The sequence below is a fragment of the Bos mutus genome, chromosome 21 (genome assembly GCF_027580195.1).
Source record: "Bos mutus isolate GX-2022 chromosome 21, NWIPB_WYAK_1.1, whole genome shotgun sequence".
Taxonomy (NCBI): domain Eukaryota; kingdom Metazoa; phylum Chordata; class Mammalia; order Artiodactyla; family Bovidae; genus Bos; species Bos mutus.
This window is the reverse complement of record NC_091637.1, coordinates 65,613,064-65,635,953: the sequence shown is the minus strand read 5'-3', so window position 1 is coordinate 65,635,953 and position 22,890 is coordinate 65,613,064. Positions and strand designations below refer to the sequence as shown.

Genomic DNA, 22,890 nt, shown 5'->3' with positions numbered 1-22,890 from the left:
TATTAACATTTGGACGCGCTGTGTGGCCCGCAGGATCCCAGCTCCTCCACTGGGGACGGAAGCTGCGCCTCCTGCCGTGGAAGCATGGAGTTCTACCACTGGACGGCCAGAGAAGTCCCGATGGGAAGTTTATCAAACTCAGAATTATTTATCAAAAGAGCTGCCCTTTTCCTTCCACTGGACGTTGCTGCAATTTAGCGGGCTCCGGAGGTTCCAAAGCGAGGGTGCACACGCCCACCGCCACGTCAGAGGCAGTTGCGTTTCCAGGTGGGACGTGGGGGCCTCGGGATGCCCTGAGACTCGCATGAAGCCCCGTCAGTGAAGCGGGTGCCAGGCCCACTCTTCTCAGCTCAGGGCCTCTTTACAGCAGGGCTGCGCGGACTCTGGGGGGCGCGGTGTCTATCACTGCCGGTTGTCGGGACCCTTGAGGCCTTGGCAGTGGGGTCTTGGAGGGCTGGGAGGGGGAGTCTGTCAGGCGCCCCCTGCCCAGCCCCTGCACACTGCTGCGCCCCCAGGGAGGGGCACAGCAAGAGGCATGTCTGCTGGGGGCACGAGACGCCCCCCTTCCCAGGTCTTGCAAGCAGCCCAGGCTGCACCTCGGAAGGTGGAAGGGCTTCCTCACCCTCAGGAAAAGCGGTCCCCAGCAGTTTCTAATGTGGGGTGCATCAAGTCTGAAGGTCTCTGGACCCAGCAATATGCCCAAATCCCCAACTTTCTATGCAGCCAGGCAACTGCACCCCCATAAAATCAGAGTGAAGAAGAATGTGGACAGCAGATATATGGGTATTTGTCAGCTTCTTAGTATTCTGAGATATTTCATTCAAACAGCAAAACAGACAACTGGATTTGTGATAAAGCCTCATTCCTAGATGTTTCCCCATATAGGGGATCACTCCTAAACAAGCACCTCTTTCCTGCCATTCAAACACTGCAATTAAAAAAATTCACAATTAGCTGAAAGACATTTATCGCTCATTTGAGCAGGGCCAAATCACTGGCCTCTCAATGGCATCTAGGTGGGGAGTGGGGTCAAAGACCCCACTCTTTCATATCTCTTTCACAGAGCACAGTCTCCACAGGTTTCAGAGCAGAGCCCAGAAACTCACCAGGCAGCGTAAGTGCCCTCACCAAAGGGTTTCTTTTAAGCACGGAACCTGATTTGGAGTCCACTAAGCCAGGGGTCAGTGAGTTATGGCCCATGGGCCAAATCTGGCCCCCTACCTGTTTTTGCAAACAAAGTTTTACTGGAACACAACCGCACCCATGTATTCACCTACTGGCCATGGCTGCTCACTTGCTACAATGGCAGCAATGAGTAGTTGCCAATTACCCCTGGCTGAGGGGTGAGAAGGAAGGAAGAACAGAAGAGAGTTTCCTGACGGAGGTCAGGCCTGCACTCACACTTAACGGTGTAGGTCTTAAACACGTGACAGTGAAGGCGTGAAAGTCACAGCCTCCAGTCACAAGACCTGCACGAGGAGTCGCTGGGCATCTAAGGACGAGACAGCGTTCGCTCCCCAGATGTCTCGAGAGTAGAAAGCAGACGGAGGGGTGGGGCCAACGAAGCGAGACCCGGGCAACCTCGCTCTGGAAACCACACAGCGGGTGAGGCTGGAGGGAAAAGGCGGGTGGACCTGCTTCCACAGAGCCCCCAGACTCAGAAATTCTGGGCAGTGTGCGCAGGAGTGAAGTTTGGGGCTGAAGGGACTTCCCTGGCGGCCCAGTGGTTAACACTGTGTGTCCAACACCGGGAGCACAGGCTCGATCCCTGGGGGCGGAACTAAGATCCCACACGCCAGGAGCACAGCCAAAAACAAAGCAAAACAAAACAAACTTTAAAAGAAGAGATATGGGGCTGAAAAGGAGATTACTTTTTGGACTGAATGCTGACCATCCACAGCTACTGAACCACGTGTGCGTGACACTGGAGAACCGGCTGTCTGTGAGGGAAGAAAGGCATTCTCCGAAGAAACCAGACTGTCCAGGAAAAAACGAAGGCTGTGAGGGTAGGAGCCGGCCCCGCAGAGCACAGCTGTCTGCATTCTCCTTCAGGGGTCAGAAGCCACGAGGGCCAGCTCTCAGCTCAGGCCTGTGAAGCCAGCGGTCAGCTGACAAGCCCACTCAAGTGCAATGCCCACGGCCAGCCGGGCCCAGCCTCATCCTCCCAAGCGTGGACGAGGAACCCCGGCATCTGAGGGGCTGGGTCTTCAACCTGAAACACGCCTCCCTGTTCCCACTCCTGCGCCTCCCTGTCCCACTCTCACGCTTCCCTGTCCCACTCTCGCACCTCCCTGTCCCACTCTCGCACCTCCCTGTCCCACTCTCGCGCCTCCCTGTTCCCACTCTCGGCCCTCTGGTTCCTACCCAGCAGGTGCAGAGGTCTTTGGAACCACTTAGGTTGGATCATCTCACGTCCCTGCTCACCCCATCATCTTAGAGTAAGAATCCAAGGTGCTGCGGATGAGCCTGAGAGCCTGCTGGGCAAGCCTGTGCGCCCTCTTTCCAAACTCCTCCTCGAAGTGTTTCGCTTCTCTCCAGCCCGGCTGGCCTTCTTTCTGGTGGACACACCCAGCTCCCTCCCGCCTGGGCCTTTGTACTAGCTGCTTCCTCTGGCTGGAACACCCTTTCCCAGATCTCTGCATCTCTGGCTCCTTCTGCACTCTCGGGTCTCACCTTTGCCCTCGTCCCCCTGGGGAGACTGTCCCTGACCACCTGCAGCAGCCTCCTGGCTTCCAGCGCAGGGCAGCCAGAGGTGGTCCTGCCCACCAGGGGTGTCTGGACACGTGACACACCTGGATTCGGTGTCACGAGGACCAGCGGGAGCTGCTGGTGTCCGGAGCCCCGGGACCGCAGCTCTGCCCAGCACGAGGCGGTCCCACGCCAGTGCAGCCGCTGCCCCTTAGGTACAAGAGAGTACACGGCACTCACTGAAAGCAAGCTGCACGCGTGCGGGAGCCCTGCTGTGTCCCGCGTCGAATCCCAGCACCTACGGTGGTGCTCAGCACGCAGCGGGGCCTCAGAACGTGCCTGCTGGGTGACTGAGTGCATCTACTGAACAGAAGCCTGCAACATAAAACACGATGGCCATTCGGCTGGCCAGGCGGGGCGACGTGCTTTCCACCAGAGAACCGCAGTCCAGACTGTCGGTAACCTTGCGGGTAGGCCTAGGCATGGTCAAAGCTGTTGTGACTTACTCAAAGCCTGGACTGGCCATGCTTGGGTGCTATGCCAAGGTTGAGCTGGTTCCTCCATCTCCTGCTGAGATCTCTACAGCTATTCAGACCAGCAGCTTCGGACAGTGCAGTTAAGGAAGCTCTGTGAATGGCTTAGTGGCCACCAAGGCGTGACTATGGCTTTATGTTGGGGAGACTGTGGGCAAGTGTGGCATCACTGGATATGATGTCTGAAGACCAATCTTTCATATGTGATTATATCTGCTTTATTACATCGATGTTCCAACTACCATACAACTGTGCTCATTTCACATGCTAGCAAGGTAGAGCTCAAAATCCTCCAAGAGAGGCTTCAACAGTATGTGAACTGAGAACCTCCAGATGTACAAGCTGGATTTAGAAAAGGCAGAAGAACCAGAAATCAAATTGCCAACATCCACTGGATCACAGAGAAGAAAGAGAATTCCAAAAAATGTCTACATATGCTTCATTGACTATGCTAAAGCCTTTGACTGTGTGGATCACAACAAATTGTAGAAAATTCTTAAAGAGATGGGAGAAACCTGTATGCAAGTCAAGAAATAACAGTTAGAACCGGACATGGAACAATGGACTGGTTCCAAATTGGGAAAGGAGTACGTCAAGGCTGTATATTGTCACCCTGCTTATTTAACTTATATGCAGAGTACATCACGCGAAATGCTGGGCTGGATGAAGCACAAGCTGGAATTAAGACTGCAGGGAGAAATATCAACAACCTCAGATATGCAGATGATACCACTCTAATGGCAGGAAGTGAAGAGGAACTAAAGAGCCTCTTAATGAAGGTTAAAGAGGAGAGTGAAAAAGCTGGCTTAAAACTCAACATTGAAAAATGTAAGATCATGGCATCCGGTCCCATCACTTCATGGCAAATAGATGAGGAAACAATAGAAACAGTGAGAGACTTTATTTTCTTGGCCTCCAAAATCACTGCGGATGGTAACAGCAGCCATGAAATTAATAGACATTTGCTTCTTCGAAGAAAAGCTATGACAAACCTAGACAGTATATTAAAAAGCAGAGATATCACTTTGCCAACAAAGGTCCATATAGTCAAAACGATGGTTTTTCCAGCAGTCCTGTATGGATGTGAGAGTTGGACCATAAAGAAGGCTGAGAGCCGAAAAACTGGTGCTGAGGAAGATTCTTGAGAGCCCCTTAGATAGCAAGGAGATCAAACAAGTCAGTCTCAAAGGAAATCAGCCGTGAATATTCATTGGAAGGACTGATGCTGAATTTGAAGCTCCAATACTTTGGCCACCTGATGTGAAGAGCTGACACATTGGAAAAGACCCTGATGCTGGGAAAGACTGAAGGCAGGAGGAGAAGGGAACGACAGAGGATGAATGGCTGGGTGGCATTACCGACTCAAAGGACATGAGTTTGAACAAACGCCAGGAGATGGTGAAGGACACAGTAGCTTGGTGTGCTGCAGTCTTGAGATCGCAGAGTCAGACCCGACTGAGCAACTGAACAACAATTCTGTGGGTGTTCCTGGACCATGTGTGAGCAGACTGGTATTTGAATAAAATAAGACAATGTGTCAGGAAGGAAAGAGAGAGACAAGAGACCAAGAGAATGCTAGCTGAGGCGAGGAAGATGACTCTGGGAGAGATGAGGCTCACCCCGCAAGCAGAAAGGCCTCGCCCTTTAGAGCCCAGGCTCTCTCTCTCAGCATGCAGCACTGCGCCCGTTAGATCTGGAAGGAACCAGACTAGCCCTGCTCTAGGATGCAGGGTTCAGAGTAGATCAAGGAAAATGAGAAACTGCAGACTTCTGGACTCTTTTTTTTTTAAAACCAAGTTTGTTCTGATCCCCGCCACCCGCAACCCACAAATAAAGATAAATGTCTAAAAAGAAAGACGAGAAGGACACGAGGCTGCTGTTACCCCAGGGCCGCCCTGGGTCCACTCCCTGGGTCCACTCTGATGGGGAGGGCGTGGCCTAGGGCTGAGCACCAGGGGTGGGGCTTTAGAAGGTAGGTGGGGCCTCTTTCCCACCTCACATCCCCTTGTCACCTGCCTCTTTTCTCTAATTTTACCCATTTGCTCTTTTGGTCAGTTTATATGTCTTCTTGTCTCTTAAATTTAATCCTAGGTTTGATCCTTTATAGTAAGAAGAGGGACAGCTAACAAGTTCAAAGCGCTCACACTGGAAGTATTTTGAAAGCTGCTGCTGGGCTCTGAGGCCGCTCTGTCCAGCAGAACTTCCTGCAAAGTGGGACCTGCTCCCTGTGCTGTCCAGCAGGGCACCCATGGCCAGATGTGGCCACTGAGCACGTGGAATGCGGCTGGTATGACTGAGGAACTGAACTTCTGAATCTGATTCATTTTTGTTAATTTACACGTAGCTGCGTGTGTTGAGCAGCTAACTCTTGGGCGGCGCAGGTCTAACGCCTCAGTGGTGCCAGGCACACTGCTACTCCCGTCGGCCAAAACCAGCTTCAGGTCGGAACTAGAGCCCCTTTCGGAGAAGGCACTGGCACCCCACTCCAGTACTCTTGCCTGGAGAATCCCATGGGGAGAAGCCTGGTGGGCTGCAGTCCGTGGGGTCGCTAAGAGTCAGACACGACTGAGCGACTTCACCTTCACTTTTCACTTTCATGCCCTGGAGAAGGAAATGGCAACCCACTCCAGTAATCTTGCCTGGAGAATCCCAGGGACGGGGGAGCCTGGTGGGCTGCCGTCTATGGGGTTGCACAGAGTCGGACACGACTGAAGTGATTTAGCAGCAGCAGCGCCCCTTTGGTGGTGCTAGTGGTCAAAGAACCCACCTGCCAACGCAGGAGGTGTAATAGATACAGGTTAGATCCCTGGGCCGGGAGGATGCCCTGGAGAAGGAAATGGCAACACACTCCAGTATTCTTGCCTGGAGAATCTCATGGACAGAGGAGCCTGGTGGGCTGCAGTCCATGGGGTTGCACAGAGTCGGACACGACTGAAGTGACTTAGCATGCACACACAAAGCCCCTTTAGAGCCTTGCTCAAGCTCATCTTTAAAAAAACACATATAGGGTTCCCTGGTGGTCCAGTGGCTAAGACTCTGCACTCCCAGCGCAGGGGGCACGGGTCTGGTCCCTGGTCAGGGACCTAGATCCCACATGACGCAGGGAAGCTCTCACACGCAGGAACTAAAGCTGCTGGAGTCAAATAAATCGATATAAAAAAAAACCCCACTTATGATAAAGTCTTCTCAGACGGTAAAGAATCTGCCTGCAATGCAGGAAACCCGAGTTCGATCCCTGGGTCGAGAAGACCCCCCTGGAGAAGGAAATGGCACCCCACTCCAGTATTCTTGCCTGGAGAGTCCCATGGATGGAGGAACTTGGTGGGCTGTAGTCCATGGGGTTGCAAAGAGTCGGACACGACTGAGCAACCAATGCTTCCATCATGACAGAGGAAAACGTGAAGTCCTCCAACTGAGAGATTTTCTTCCTCCCCTCTTGGAGCGTTTACTTCTAGGCCGGCTCTCTCCCGCCCCCAGGTGGAGAAAACGAAGATGACGCTGTGCCTGGGGTTTGGGAAGCAGCATGTCTCAGCAGCTGCTGTTCTGGAAGCTGACCTACAAGCAGGGCCTGGGGAGACTTGGCTCAACACCACCGGCGGACAGGAAGACGCCAGGCTGTTACCAGAACGCTGGGCCAAGCCAGACAGCATCGTGTCCCGACCTGGGCAAGTGCCCAGTACTTAAGGAAACACCGGAGATGCTGTGAGAGCTGCCATCTTTCAGAGGAATTTTCCCTGTGACTTAGGAAAAGATCCCCGTGATTCACGCTGCTGCAGACTGACTCACCCTGCACTCCTCGCCGGGGGGTGACCTCGCCACCGCCATGGGCAGGGCTCTGGGCCTGCACTCGCTGGGAGAAGGCTGACCCAGGAGCTCCTACAAACAGGGATGCTTGCTGTTATCTCACACAAGTCAGTTCCAGGCTAACTCGTCAGGCAGAGGAGCTTTTACTGAAGAGGAGGGGGTGCTCACTGACCTCCGCTGGCTTTACCCACAAGGCACTCCCCACGCCCACCGCCACACCCCGCGTCCCACGTGAGCTCGGGGGCTCCTGGGTCTGCTTTAAACCCTCTGCTTTCCTCGCCCACGGCTGTAGGGGGAGCTCTTTACAAGAACGTGCCCCACCTCGACCCATCCATTCAGCGGCTGCTGAGTGCGAACGACGGGGGCCAACTTACCCCAATTCTACTCAATGTCTGAGAGCAACAGCTGTGACCCTTCACAAATAACAGAAAACACGCTTCATGGGTGACACGAGGGCCTCCCTCTCGTCTTCCCCAGCGTCTTTACAGGACAAGACACACTCCAACTTTTGTCTCTCTTTCTATATATGTACACACACAACTTATAAAATACGTATGATCTACTGAGAAATATTCCCAAAATAAATTTAAAAAGAACGATAAAGCACCCCAGATTTGTGGATATGAAGGGCCAACTCTAAGTTATGCTAGGATTTCTGACTGTGCAAACAGTCACCCCAACCCCCATGTTATCCAAGGGCCAACCAAACCTTTCACAAGAATCTTTAGAAACATCAGAAAAAACACCTAAGACGATAAGCTTCAGATTTGTGTGTGTGTGTGCTGAGGTGCTTCCATCATGTCCGACTCTTTGTGGCCCCATGGACTGTAGCATGCCAGCTTATCTGTCCATGGAATTCTCCAGGCAAAAAAACTGGGGGGGTTGCTATGCCCTCCTCCAGGGAATTTTTCCAACCCAGGGTTTGAACCTGTGTCTCCTGTGGCTCCTGCGTTGCAGGATTCTTTACTGCTGAGCCACTGGGAAGGCCCAATCTTCTGCTCTAATACAATGCTATTTATTTGAAACAAATTACACTGAATGAAAATTCTGCATTAAAATTCCCTTAGACGATCAAGGGGGCGATACATAAATAAGCCTCTTACCAAGAGAGATTTTTTTCTTTCAAATTTACAGAATCAGAAAGAAAACAGCCAGCTGATTGATTCGAAGCTCTCTTCCTTCCTGAACACTTTCAAAATCCACCAACAAGTACTTCTTGACTCCAGGTCCTAACACATCTGGCAAGTGCAAAGAAGAATCCAGTTAAAGTGCTGGCCTCGAGGTCTCGGTCTAGTGGGGAGGTAAATCTCAGGTAAATTAAAGTTGTCCAAGGCACTATACATGGTAAACAATTGGCAGAGCAGATAACTGCTATGCAAATTGAAAAGACAGGGAAAAAACACGTTCCAGGATGGTGAGAAAAAGTTTCCTCTAAATTTCATAACAAATGAACTTGAGTTGGAGATACAAAGACGAAAGCAGGAAAGGGATGAGAGGAGTAGTCTAAACATCAGGTCTCCGAGTGGGCTCCCTGAGGCCCCTGGGGGGGGGGTCTCCTATTTTTATGGTAACATTGAGACATGCTTTGTCTTTATAACCATCACTTTGCTGATTTCTCACAGGCTACCGGACTGCTGCTGCTACTGCTGCTGCTACGCCACGTCAGTTGTGTCTGACTCTGTGCGACCCCATAGACGACAGCCCACCGGGCTCCGCCGTCCCTGGGATTCTCCAGGCAAGAACACTGGAGTGGGTTGCCATTTCCTTCTCCAATGCATGAAAGTAAAAAGTGAAAGGGAAGTCGCTCAGTCGTGTCCGACTCTTAGCGACCCCATGGACTGCAGCCTACCAGGCTCCTCCGCCCATGGGATTTGCCAGGCAAGAGCACTGGAGTGGGGTGCCATTGCCTGCTACTGACATATGATATCAAAACAGACAGAATGCAGGCACAGACTCAGGAGACCAGCTATCTTCAGTTAAGCCAGATATTACAGGGATTTGCAGAAACACAGAGCAATGCCATTTTTCCTAGTGAACTTTTGTAAATAGTCATTCCTGATGAAAAATATTCTATTTATGTCAACACGCCATAGGTGTGGTATAGGTATTAAATAAATTAATGCATAACAAAAAATTTTCTCTTTTAGTTTCTGATATGAAATATGTAGTTATAGCCCACCTCAGTCAAAGCTCTCAGGGACCCTCATGAATTCTGAAGGGTGTGAAGGGGTGTGGGTGCCCCTCTATCTGAGCACAGCTCTTCCCATCAGTGTGCCAGGCACAACTCACAAGCAAGAGTGCGTGATTTGTGCAGAGAGCTTTTTAGAGCAGTGGCTGCGACACGGGGCCGTTTTGGCCTCCAAGAGACACTGGGCCATGTTAAGAGGCATTTTTGCTCGTCACTGCCGGAGATGGGGAGCTGCTGGCACCTAGTGGGGCTGCCCAAGGATCCCGGGGGGGCTCCTGAGTGCACAGCACCACGGGCAGCACCACAGGGGTGCACCTGGCCCCCCATGGCTGTAGTGCTGAGGCTGGGTTGCCCTCTCCAGAGCAGTGGGTCTCTGGTGGGAGGCACTCTGTGCCCACCAAGTGTCCAGCTTGTAGCACAGGACAGGAGCCGGCGCTAGAGAGGGGATAGCTCAGGGAGTCTTACTCTCTGAGGACAGTGCACTCCGGGCACCTCCAGACCCCACATCCTACCAATCCGACTGTCCTCTCTGCAGAGCCGCCATCTTCCTGGACACCTGGGCCCTAAGCAATGATGATGCGGAATTCCCATTCCCAACAAAATAACTTGTAGAGAGTCCCTTGGACAGCAAAGAGATCAAACCAGTCAATCCTAAAGGAAATCAACCCCAAATATTCATTGGAAGAACTGATGCTGAAGCTGAGGCTCCAATACTCTGGCCACATGATGTGAAGAGCCCACTCACTGGAAAAGACCCTGATGCTGGGAAAGACTGAAGACAAAAGGAGAAGGGGACGACAGAGGATGAGATGGTTGGATGGCATGAGTTTGAGCAAACTCTGGGACATAGTGAAAGACAGCAAAGCCTGGTGTGCTGTAGTCAATGGAGTCACAAAGAACTGGACGTGACTTAGCAACTGAACAACTAACAACAAAATAATTACATAAGAATTTTTAAAAAGTTGTTTTTTTCGGCCCCACCCAGCGGCATGAGAGATCTTAGTTCCTTGACCAGGGATTCCCCTGCAGTGGAAGCACAGAGTCCTGACCACCGGACGGCCAGGGAAGTCCCATCAAAACAGATTTTAAAGTACTCCTCCTTGGAGCCCTCTCCGAGTGTCCCTGGAGGCCAGTTTGCGGTTGTATTGGAAAAAATCGGTAAGATGACGATGGGAGAAGGGGCACGGGAAGCCCCCAGTGAGCCTGAGTTGAGAATTCAGCCTCCACACAGAGGCTTTGGTGTTCTGGGGATGGGAGGTGGGGACTCTCCTCTCGGCAGGGGAGGACCACAGCTGTCCCCCCGAAAGCACAACCACTTCGCCGTCCATCTCCAACCTTACGCAGCTCAGAAAGCCTGCTACCAAGTTACGCGACTGGAGAGTCAAAAAACTTTTCATGGACAGGCATCTTTCACAAAAACGTTATTCCTGTTAACATGTAATGGGCGTTACTGCCACTATTAGATGAATTAATAAGCATCTCTAAAATTTCAGTTTAAATTTCTAAAACAGGACTCTACCACCGATGCTGACGGGACCCCAGCAAGTCTGGCTTCCTGTCTCAGGAACCCTGAGGGGAGAGGGTGGGGAATGCAAAGGGACAGGTCACAGAGAGGAAGACGAGCTACTGCTGAAGGTGGAAGGGGTCAGAAAAAGCTCACAGGTTAGGAGAGAGGGCTGTTCAGCTTTTCTTTCAGCAACAGATATTATGTAAGAGTTGCTGTAGAGACTTTCAAACAAAACTGAGCTGAAACAGGATAAGGAAGACATATGACCAGAGAACAACACTCGAACGACCTTTAATGTGCTTACAACCAATCTCTTTACAGAAAGCATCGACACTTTTAAAAACGTAACTTTGGACACAGTACACAAATTGAAATAACGATAACAAAGCATATAGTCAAGTGGTCTGATCCTCTGCAGTGGACTCTGGGACTCTCCAAGCGGTTTATTAGGGTTCTAAATGCTCATCCAACGAGCATAGCTATGTGTCTACAGACTTGATGCTGACTGAGGACAGCTGCTCAGGGACGAGTTCGCTCTGTCAATCGCCACAGGTCTATAAGGTCAAGGTCCCCGTGAACTCATCTGTCCTCACTCCTTAAAAGCATGCTTGAAATAAACCAGCAGGAAGTAATGGATGGAAACTGATTCCCAGGACACTTATGGAAAGGCAAGTCAAACATTAACCATTCTGTTTGAAAGGAGGAAAAAAAAATCTACTTGCAAAAAAGAAAAAAATCAAAGATGTACCAAATACAGGTCAGTCAAGGAGTAGAAATTTCTACTAAAAGACAAAAGTTATATAGCAGCAGTTATGACTTTTAATGGTATTTTGCTGCCCTGAGAGATATATCCTGGCCATATATCTTGTGGGGAAAACTTTCAAGAGGGGTCACGCCTGATCTATCCCATGCAGTTAAAAATGGCCAAATGTGAAACTCACCAAGTCATTTTAGAGATGAGGAGCCAGGGCCACGGAAGTTAGGTGCCACTGCTGACGGCACCAAGGGGTCAGCGTTTGTGTTCATGAACCCTCGGCTGAGGCACTGCCCCAGCCACACTTGTCCTGCCTGAAGGACTTCATGTTCTTGCTAAAGACTCATGCCGTTAAATGGCCCCCATTCTAACCAAAGCGGTCTGCGATGCTAGCCACCAGCTCCTTTGTTCTCCTTGAGACCAGCTTGTCGCCAGCCAGGACTTTGTATAAAGACCTTTCCCCACACTTGAAGTGGCTGGTATACTGAGTCAGCCGCAGGCCAAGTTCTTTTTTTTTTTTTTTTTTTAGGCCAAGTTCTTTTAAGTGCTCTCGGTAGGGACGACTTGTCTGCCCTGGACGAGCACCTGCTCTGTAGCCCTCGGGTTATGAGGTCCAGGATGTGCTAACTGTCCTAATGGAGGTGTGTCTGCAGGGTAACGTGAGCCAATGCCGACCGTGAAGGTGATGTGACATCTGAAAGGTTCGAAAAGCAGCGTGGGAAACTGTAAGTAAGTGTTAGTCGTATCTGATTCTTTGCAACCCCATGGACTGCAGCCCACCAGGCTCCTCTGTCCATGAGATTTTCCAGGCAAGGATACTGGAGTAGGTTGCCATTTCCCTCTCCAGGGGATCTTCCCAACCCAGGGATCGAATCTGGGTCTCTTGCACTGCAGGCAGATTCTTTACTGACTGAACTACCAGGGAAGCCCAGGGGAAACTATAAACCCATGTGAACTGTTCAGGTTAAAACATTCCAGCTCAAAGTAACATGGGCAGACAGGAGGGGAAGAAAGTGTGCGATGGTTTCATTCACCCGTGTGAGTAAATCGCACTGGCTAAGGGGGTGGGACTAGAAGTGAAGGTGGACAAGAATACAGAGGGGAGAGAGACAACAGCGGGAAAGCAACGGCCAGCCCAGAGTTCAGAGGCACAGAAGAGCCTCGGCTAGTGCGCCTGCAAAATACCCAGGACCTGCCAAGTGTCAGGCTTAATACGCCATGTTGCCTCTGGGATCCTGAGGAGGAAGCAGTGAAGGGCCCAACATTTCAGTACTTTTCAGTGGTAATTTCAAGCTCTGTAGCTCCAGCTCTTAGACAGTAGCGCTGGAAAAAATACAGAAAGACAAGTGGGGCATCACACTCAAAAGACACTGGAGGCCACACCTCAAGATTCTTAAGCCACTGACAGTCTAAGAACCCAATCCACCTCAAACAGACACTTGATTTAGGAGTGGCTTTGGGATTGCTGAGTTGCTGAGCAGTTGTTGTTGTTGTTGTTTTCCAGATTCAAACTTAACATTTTCCATCCTTACAGTCAGGTTCTTTTCATTAAAACAGGAATAAATGAACCATATGCACTGATCTGTGTGTGTGCAACACTAACAGAGACAGGTATGCGAGCAAGAAAGGTCTGGGGCAGCACTTGGAAGACTAAGCAGTTTTAATGAAAGAGCAACAAACCAAAAAAGGGAAAAGAAAAGGCATATACCTTTGCAGAGCAGCTAAATTTCATTTAAATCAATTTAGTCAAAAGAGTGACATGGAAGTAAGCCAAGTCAAATGCAAGAACGCCTCAGTGAAACGTGACTGTCTGCTATAAAGAAAGGACGGGGAAGACTGGCACAAAGACACTGGTATTTAAGGAACCTTTTGGATTTCTGTTTTCTGCTTTGGGGAGGGCAACAGATTTGCTGGAGTAAACCACCTCCTGAAGAGGAGGGAGACTTAGAAGGTACCAAATGGTAAGGAAAAGATAACCTGGGGCTATATATATTAAAAAAAAAAAAAGGCTAGTGCAGATAACGGCCCGTTAAGTTACTTCCCAGACAGAACTGAACTCTATTCTAATTTGGCATATAGGAAAGGGTCTGACACTTGTAAATTACTGTCATTGGCGATAAGACCAGGGACCTAAACAGTCCAGCTCTGGAGAACTATGACACCAAATTAAGCAGCTTCTCTGCTACCAAGGATTCAAAACAATCCATTAGCTCTGCCTGGGTCTGTGCGGCTCCCAGACCCTCAGCCCAAGGTGCTCTAGCTAAACCGGTTGCAAGGAAGAAAGGGTGAAGCCAAGCGCTGGCTCTGTAGACACCCTCAAAGCACGCTCCCACCAGGTAGACACAGTCCCCACAAAGCACTCCGGCAGCTTCCTCAGTAAGCCCAAAGGAAAGAAGCGAAAGAAGTCAGAACTGGCCAATACAAAGAAAAACAATGTGAAAGATGACGGACGATCGCACAAAAATAGCAATACCAGAAAATCCAAAATATACCAGCACTGTGAGGGACAGAGGCTAATGAGACAGGACACTTACAGGGAAAAACACAGCAAAGTCTGCAGCCCAGAAAGCAAGGGTGATGGGAGGAGGGGGAGGATGAGCTGCTGAGACAGACCTGCCTGTGAGCATGCTCAGTCGCTTCAGTCGTGGCCGACTCTTTGCCACCCCATGGACTGTAGCCCACCAGGCTCTTCTGGCCACGGGATTTTCCCCGCAAGAATACTGGAGTCGGTTGCCATTTCCTCCTCTAGGGGATCTTCCCAGCCCAAGGATCGATCCTGCGTCTCCTGCATTGCAGGCACATTTTTAACCACTGAGCCACCAGGGAAGCTGAGAGACAGACCTGGCCCCTTGCAAAGGAAGAGGGAGGATGGGAAAACTGAAAGGAACCTGAACCCAGTCTTGAAAGAGTCCTTGACGCCAGGCTCCACAGCAGGGATGCTAGATTTCAGGTGGTGAACCTGAATACACCAGCTGCGCCAGACGTACACAACTGGTCTGAAAACATTATTTCCCCAAAGACAAATAATACAAACCCAAATAACTAAAATGGAGGGCTATGAGCAACACAAGTAAAAGATCTCATACAGGGAAACATTTCAGAAGAGCCTAGATTTTCTCACCCTCAGTTTTCCTACCCTAAAAAGGTGTTTATGAAAAAAAATGGAAACAATACTTAAGAATAGTTACCTCTGAGTCTATTATGTCTTGTCCTTCTTTTGAACTTTTTCCACTCTTCCCTGCTTTGGGTGATTCCTGGGAAACATCAAGCAGAATCAATTAGGTTCCTCAATTTTTAGACTGTGAAACATCAAATAAACCAAAATGCAGTTTCATAAATATTTAGACAATTTAACTATGACTTTTGATAGTTTTCATCAATACCGTCACGACTTTCTTCCTTTATATGGTTAAGAGACCCAGGATTGTGATGTGACACCCACCGGCCAACCCAAAATTCAGATTCTCCTTGTTTTCTTCGTCTGCATTATCTGGCGCTCCAAACTTGAAGCAGAAACAGGTAAACGCACATTTGTACCATGCTCTCGGCATCTTGAAAGATGCACATCACAACCCTTTTTTCCCCTTCCCACACTCAACTCTGGGAGCGAGGATATCCGGGGTGATTCTGAAACGCTACAGAGCTCCACCTGAAGCAAAAACATACCCCCCCCCCCACCCGTATGCAAACGCAGCACAGTCACAGCCGTCGCAGCCGCCGCCACCCAGGATAAGAATAGTATTTGAGAGCCCCAGAGTGTCCCTCCGGAGGGCAAACAGTTCTCCCCAAGCATTAAGCCCGGTCCATTCGCTGCCCTCCTCCCCAGCCGGAGGGTCTCTGCTGAGACGCCTGCACCCCGGCCTCGGAAGCCCCTGTCCAGGCGCCGGCAAGGATGGGTCAACCACCTCCGCGGCCCCACCTGCCCCCTCGCGCCCATCGCGCGCGCCGCCCCCCAACCCCGGCCGCGCCCCCCACGCCCCGGCCGGTCCCAGCCTGGGCTCCGAGGCCCCGGGCGGACCCGCTGCCCCCGCCCCCACCCCGCACCCGCGCGATCCGGGAGCCCCGCCGGGCCCCGCTCCCGGGCCGTTCCCCGCTGCCCCTCGCGCCCGCCCCGTCCGGCGGCCCCGGGACCCGACTCACTTTCTCCTTCTTGTTTTTATTCGGCATGGCTGGTGCGGACCGCCGCCGCCTCCCCCGCCGCCTGCCCCCGCCCCGGCCGTCGCGCCTCCCCCTCCCGGCCGCCGCCGCCGCCGCCGCCGCCGCCGCCGCCGCCGCCGCCGCCCGGGGACTGAGTCGTTCGCTCGCTCGCGGTTCCCCTTTCCCAGGTTCCCAGAGGCTGCGGCAGCCGCGGCGGCGGCAGCGGCGGCGGCGGCGGCGGCGGAGGCAGCGGCGGCTTCTCCCGCCCCTCCCCGGCCCGCCCCGCCCCTCCCCTCCCCAGAGCTCTCCCTGCCCCCCGCGCCCGGCCCCGCCCCCGTCCCACGGCCCCGCTCCGCCCCCAGCCCGCCTCCGCGCCGGCCCCGCCCCATCTCCGGCCACGCCCCTGCTCGCGGCCCCTCCCACCACGGCCCCGCCCCCAGCGTGCGGTCCCGCCCCTGCCCCGCCCCGCCCCGCCCCGCCGCCCTCCAGGCCACCCGGCCATTGGCCGAGGCGCCTCACGTGCCCTAACGCTCTCCGTTCTCCCCGCTCCTTCGCGCGGCTTCGGTCTCGCTCCCCGCGCTCCGGCTCGGGTCCGTCTCACACAGGGCAGCGGCGGCGGCTGGGGAGGGAGTGTGGGGCTTCGGCTGAGGCGACAGACCGGAAACTGTTGTGGAGGTTCGGTACAGATAGAGCAGGGGACACATTTGAAACGGATGGCAATAACTTGTGCGGCCAGAGGGACGCGAACGGCGACTTCGGCCCCTGGCCGCCGCGGCGCTGGGTAGCGGCTGAGGAGGCCCGGCAGCCACGCGAGCAGCGGCTTCGCGGGTTCCCGCTAGGGCCCGCCCATAGGGGTCCGCCCGCCTCCTTCTGTGTTGGCCACGCCCCCAGATCAACCCCGCCTCCTGTGTTGGCCCCGCCCCCGGATCAGCCCCGCCTCCTCCTGTGTTGGCCTCGCCCCCAGTCCGGGGCCCCGCCTCTGGTGGCCCCACCCGACCGGTCAGGCTCCTGCTTTGCCAATGGGATTTTATTTTATTCTTTAATTTGGCTTGATCGTAAGAAGAAATCTCTGCATTATGACCAGGAATCACGTGGTTCATTTTACCTGGCTAATAGATCTTGGGAGATGAGTTTTCCAAGGGAAGTGGGCTAACTTTGATATTCCCGCAATTTGTGTAGTGCAGAAATACTTTAGGTATTAACACATGTATACCTGTGGCGGATTCATTTTGATATTTGGCAAAACTAATACAATTATGTAAAGATTAAAAATAAAATAAAATTAGAAAAAAAAAAAAAAAAGACTCTAGGAGTGAGCGGATTTCACGTTCAGGGACCGTTGGTGTCTCACCTGTGAAGATCAGGAACTGAATCTTACCTGGGCACTTCGAAACCATTGTGTTCTCTTAGGCCTGGGTTTTCACTCTTGAAAGTTGCCAGGCAAAGCATTGTCGGTTATCCTGCGCGGCTCTGCCGTGAGAAAGCTAAAAGAAGAAAAAAAGAACTAATGTGAGGAGTGTCGTGGGAGGTCCTGAAAGTAAGTTCTGCATGCAGGTGTCTGAACGTGTGTCTTTAGACGAATATCCTCAGGTTAATTGCACAGCACAGCCCTAAACAGCCATTTGTGCAGAAGAAACGGTTTTTGATTAGTCTTTTAAGTGGGTTAATAGTTTCTCCAAAAAAAAAAGTTAAAAGTGGAGAGAGGGTAGAGCAATGCCTCTGGTTAATAACACTTCATTTTTAAAATGACATATATGCTGACAATCTAATAAACCCAGTGTAAGTCTATATCAGAAAGGACAATTCTGAAACTGTTAGTTGATGACCACAGAGTTCTAAAGGGGCTCAGGGGCTTTCCTGAGACTTGTCTGTGTCACCAGTATTCTTGTATCATAGCCCTTGATGCAGTATTGCTGTCATTCATTCAACAAACATTTTGTTGGATGCCCACTGTGTGCAAAGCACAGTGCAAGGGATACCATGGTGAACAAGGCGTGACCCTTGTCTTGAAGCACACCAGCTCCTTGGGGGTGGAAACAAGAAAGTCAGGAATCACAGGATGTGACATGGTGACAAGGCAAGCCTGCAAGGTCTGGAGTGAGAATGGCCTGGCTTGTAATCCTGAAAGAACACAGGAGTATTTTTATGGCCGGAGATGAGAGTGAAAGAACAAAGACTTCTAATTAAGACTAGTAGGCTTTGGCAAGGAATTGGACTTCTTTTTGAATGTATAATGGTTCGGGGTCACTAAAGGATACTAAGCTGGGGAGTGACTGGCTCACATTTGCACTTTAGAAGACATTGTGGCAGGAGTGTTGGGGGAGGGGAGCAACCAGGCTCTCATTCTGGTCCAGATGCTGCCTGTGAGGGCTCTCGATGACAACAATGGGAGGAAGGACCCCAAATACCCTGGAGGCCAACTTGCTCAGGCAGGAGAGCCAGAATCGAAGATGAAAGGCTGATGCCCGTGTTTGTAGTTTGGGCACCCTCATGATGAGGAAGGGATGTAAGGGGATAAGGAATGGAAAGCTGGCTTTTGAGAAAACGTGATTTCAGTCTTGGGACATGCCGAATTTGAGCTGCAGCTGCAATATGCTAGTAGGGGTGTTGACTGCAAATGGAAATGCAGATCTGACAGAGTGTCAGTGCATGTCAGGGTAGGTGTTTATCAGGTCAAATTGAGTTGAGGGAAAATGTAGGGCAAGATATCAGAAGAGCTACCTAGTTACCACCCAGTGACCTTGAAACCACAGTAACTGGAGAAACGAGTCAACACTGCAGACCTACCATGTGTGGTCCTCAATGGCCATCGAGCTGGTTTTCATTTGTCCACATTAGAGAGGGCCATCTCATAGCCAGTGTTCTAGCCAAAAGTTATAGAATGTTCCCAGGGGATGCTGGAAACCATGCCGTGTCCTGGCTCCCGTGGCATTTACAGGAACGCAGATGGTAGAGGTAGATCCTGGTCTCAAAAGAAGGGATTCAAAATAGGCTGTCAGAGCCTAGATGGGAGGGGAGTTTGGGGACAATGGATATATGTATGTGTGTGGCGGAGAAGGCAATGGCACCCCACTCCAGCATTCTTGCCTGGAAAATCCCATGGATGGAGGAGCCTGGAAGGCTGTAGTTCATGGGGTCACTGAGGGTCAGACACGACTGAGCGACTTCACTTTCACTTTTCACTTTCATGCATTGGAGAAGGAAATGGCAACCCACTCCAGTGTTCTTGCCTGGAGAATCCCAGGGACGGGGGAGCCTGGTGGGCTGCCGTCTATGGGGTTACACAGAGTCAGACACGACTGAAGTGACTTAGCATAGCATAGCCTGTGTGTGGCTGAGTCCCTTTGCTGTTCTCCTGAAACTACCATGACATTGATAATTGGCTATTGTTGTTGCTCAGTCTGACTCTTTGTGAACCCGTAGACTGTAACCTGCTAGGCCCCTCTGTCCATGGGGTTTTTCAGGCGAGAATACTAGAGTGGGTTGCCAGTTCCTTCTCCAGTTAATTGGCTATGCCCAGTAAAAAATAAAAAGTTAAAAAATAACCAAACAGGCTGTTGAACTTCCTTGGTGGTCCAGGGGTTGAGAATCCACCTGCCAGTGCAGGAGACACAGGTTCCATTCCTGGTCTGTGAAGATCCCACGTGCTATGGGGCAGCTAAGCCCGTGAGCCACAACTACTGAGCCTACATGCTCTAGAGCCTGTGCTCTGCGAGAGAAGCCACTGCAATGAGAAGCCCGTGTACCACAACTAGAGATTGGCCCCTGCTCACCACAACTAGAGAAAGGTGTACAGCAATGCATGTACAGCAATGAAGACCCAGCACAGCCAAAAATGAATAAATGCATTAAAAAAAACAGGCTGTCAAAGGGATATAGAGATAGTGTGTGTGTTCATACTCGTATGTGCATGTGTGTGGTGCGTGCACATGTGTCTGAGATGGCCCATGTTCATAAAGACACTGCCTCTATTACACAAAACCCCTTTTTCTTCAGACCCCCACCCTTTTCAAACACTTATCCTGAAGATGGCCCCGAGTAACCCAGAAATGCTTTCTCCACGTCCAGTTCCTCTGTACAGTGGATTGCTGCATTTGTGGCGCCAAGGTCTCTCAGGGCCAGAGAGGTCCTGGAGGACTCGGGTCTTGGGCTGCACGGCAGTCATCAGCCGCAGGACCACAGAGTCTTGCCGCCTCACTCGGGGGCAGGGGGTTGGCTGGTGAGGAAAGGCAGGGCACAGAGAAGATGGCTCCTGCCCCACAGTCAGCCATGGGGTCCTTTCGTGCACCCACCCTCAGGAGTCCTCCCCATTCCCCTACTCTCAAACACGTCTGTGACGGCCCTGCCCTCACACACTCCTCGGAGGCCAGGCCTGCCTTGGCCCTGCCGCCATGCTACCGCTGGGCCTCCCTGACCCAGAGCCTCCTGTCCGGGCTCCCTGGACGTCAGCCTGGGTCCCACCAAGTTGCACACTCAGACTTTCAGCTGAGGTTCCTGGGGAAGTGATCACCTCACAGGCGTTCTGGGTTTCCCAGGGCCCGGTGTTGATTGAAGAGACTGATTTCCCCTGCCTCTGTGGTTTGGCCCATCATCTCAGCCTGTCCTGTGACCTCCTCTCATCTCCCCATCAGCCCGGGGTGTGCCTGCAAGCCCCCTACTCTGTCCAGTAGGCTCCCCATCCTCACTCCTCCCCACTCCTGGCCAGGGGCTGCCCACAGCCTGGATGGGGCAGTAACTTCTTCAAGGCCACCCCTGGGCCTTCTCCACTCCAGAAGTTCAACTCATTTACCCTGCCTCTACTGTTTCCTCACTTCATTTCCACAGATTGGTGCTTAAACACTCATTTCTTGTGGAATTTTGGCCTATTTATTCACACATTACAAATTTGCAGAGTAGGGGTGGAGGGGTAGAGAATACATGTCAGTCAGATTACACTAGAATGAAATGTCCACAAGGAGTTTTGACCACAGAAGCCAGCACACACTCAGCTTGGTTGCCACGGAATGGACAGTGATTTGATGGGAACTGCTCTTCAGCTCTGAGGATCCAAGGAAACATACCCCAAAGTCACCAACCTAAGGCCCAGGGGTACCAAGACTACTCAGACTAAGGAAAGCCTCTTGCTTGGCCCCTTAAGAGCTGTGATAAGTGCCAGGGGTCAGCTGGTGAATCACCGTCTGGCAATAAACCACCCTGCTCTGCAGGGTGTCCTTGCTATGACAAACCTAGACAGCATACAGAAAATCGAAGACATCGCTTTGCTGACAAAGGTCCATATATGGTTTTTTCATAAGTCATGTACGGATGTGAGAGTTGGATCATAAAGAAAGCTGAGTGCCAACGAATTTTAATTGTGGTGCTGAAGACTCTTGAGTCCCTTGGATTGCAAGGAGATCAAACCGGTCCATCCTAAAGGAAGTCAATCCTGAATATTCACTGGAAGGACTGATGCTGAAGCTGAAGCTCCAATCCTTTGGCCACCTGATGCAAAAAGCTGACTCCTTGGAAAAGACCCTGATGCTGAGAAAGATTGAGGGCAGGAGAAGAGGGTGACAGAGGATGAGATGGTTGGATGGCATCACCGACTCAATGGACTTGAGTTTGAGCAAACTCTGGGAGATGGTGAAGGATGGGGGTGCCTGGGTGCTGCAGTCCATGGGGTCACAAAGAGTCGGACACAACTTAGCAACTGAGCAACAACTGTGTAGAGTGAACCTGGAGGACTTTCTCTGTGAAAGCCAAATGGTGATACGTTTATGAAGGTTCTAAAACTTAAAGTTTTGTAGACTGCTCTAAAACAATCTATCAAAGTCATTAAAAAAGTTCTAAAAATATTTTAATTCCATTAAATATAGAAGAAAACCGGGCAACTACACAAAATATAATTTCATTTTCATGGAGATAAAATCCCTTTCTTTTTTTCCTCCCAAATCCCTAAGTCCAGTGGAGGAGATAAGACAGGACAGAAATAACCCAAGGTGGGGAGAGAACACCGTAAGAGCATTAGAGACCTGGGATTAGGAGGTTTCTGAGCGAGGAGGGCAGGAGGCAGGCAGCAGAAAGCTAGCGGGAAGGCTAGGCGCTGGGGAATAGCTGCAGTGTGCCAGTGCTGAATTTGAGTTCTCGTCCAGAGTTTGGTGTTCGTGACTCAACAGGCAGGAAACACATGGCCCAATCCAAAAGGTCTAAGCAGGAATAAATGAATGAGAGGTCTATGGACAGACGCAGGCAGAGGTCAAGCAAGTGTTGGAGGGAGGGCACAGCATGGTGGCGGGGGTGATGGGAGCTGTCCATGTCCCCACACCTACCTGGGCAGAGGCGGGGCCGCGGTGCTCCCTGAGCCTGGCAGAGCCACGGTCAGAGCCCTCTGTGCACGGAGGGAAGCCAAGGAGGGGGAGTAAATACTCTGACCTCTCTCCTCTCCCCCACCCCCTCACAGTACCTCCCACTGGTGGCCTAACCACCTGGAGCAGTGGGCCAGAGAACCAGCAATGCGGTCCCTGGGATGGAGCAGGGCAGAGAAGGGTGTGTATGTGGTGGGGCCTCTGGAGGGACCTTAAGTGAGAATAACCCCGTGTCATACAGGGATGGGAGATTAGGAATCAAAAGACGCAGGTTTACGGGTCAATTCCATGTGACCTTGACTCAGATCCTCTGAACCTGTGGTTCTCAAACGGGGCAGATTCTATGCCCCGAGGACATCTGACAATGTCTATAGACATTTTGGGTTGTCAGCACTGGGTGGGGGATGGCTGCTACTGGCGTTTAGTGGTTAGAAGCCAGGGATGCTGCTAAACATCCTTCAGTGCACAGGGCAGCCCCACAAGGAAGAATCCATCTGCTCCAAATGTCAGCACTACCGAGACAGCAGGCTCCGGGAGTTGGTGATGGACGGGGAAGCCTGGTGTGCTGCGGTCCACGGGGTCACAAAGAGTCAGACACGACTGAGCAACTGAACTGCCGGAACTGAGACAGAGAAACCCTGGTCTAACCCCACATATAACAGATAGGACACAATCTTCCCGGCTCCCTCCGTGGTTACTGTGAGCGCAACAGAATATAATGGGCTGACACTGTGTCTACACACTTCATTTAAGAAGAAATTCTCCATCTGGACAGAACGTTACCGTTTGCTGAATGCACTTACACACACACACACACACACACACACGTTATTGCCATCTTTCTGCCCTTGATGTGGAGAAAGAGAAAACCTCAACTGTGCTTTAAAGACCTGAGAGTAACACCTTGTCTAGTGAGCAAAATTCCTTGCAGACAA

At 51.6% G+C, this 22,890-nt stretch overlaps 1 protein-coding gene across 4 annotated transcripts in view; it reads right to left on the bottom strand.

Moving 5' to 3' along the window:
- PPP2R5C (protein phosphatase 2 regulatory subunit B'gamma) overlaps positions 1 to 15,800 on the bottom strand; it is a 139,406-nt gene extending 123,606 nt beyond the window's left edge. For all 4 annotated transcript variants that reach the window (XM_070357994.1, XM_070357998.1, XM_070357997.1 and 1 more), the window contains exons 1-2: positions 15,615 to 15,800; positions 14,663 to 14,728 (exon numbers count right to left, since the gene is read on the bottom strand). In XM_070357994.1, coding sequence (XP_070214095.1) covers positions 14,663 to 14,728; positions 15,615 to 15,641 — 93 coding nt within the window. In that variant the 5' untranslated portion in view covers positions 15,642 to 15,800. The remainder of the gene's footprint in view (positions 1 to 14,662; positions 14,729 to 15,614) is intronic.
- Between the last annotated feature and the right edge of the window lie 7,090 nt (positions 15,801 to 22,890).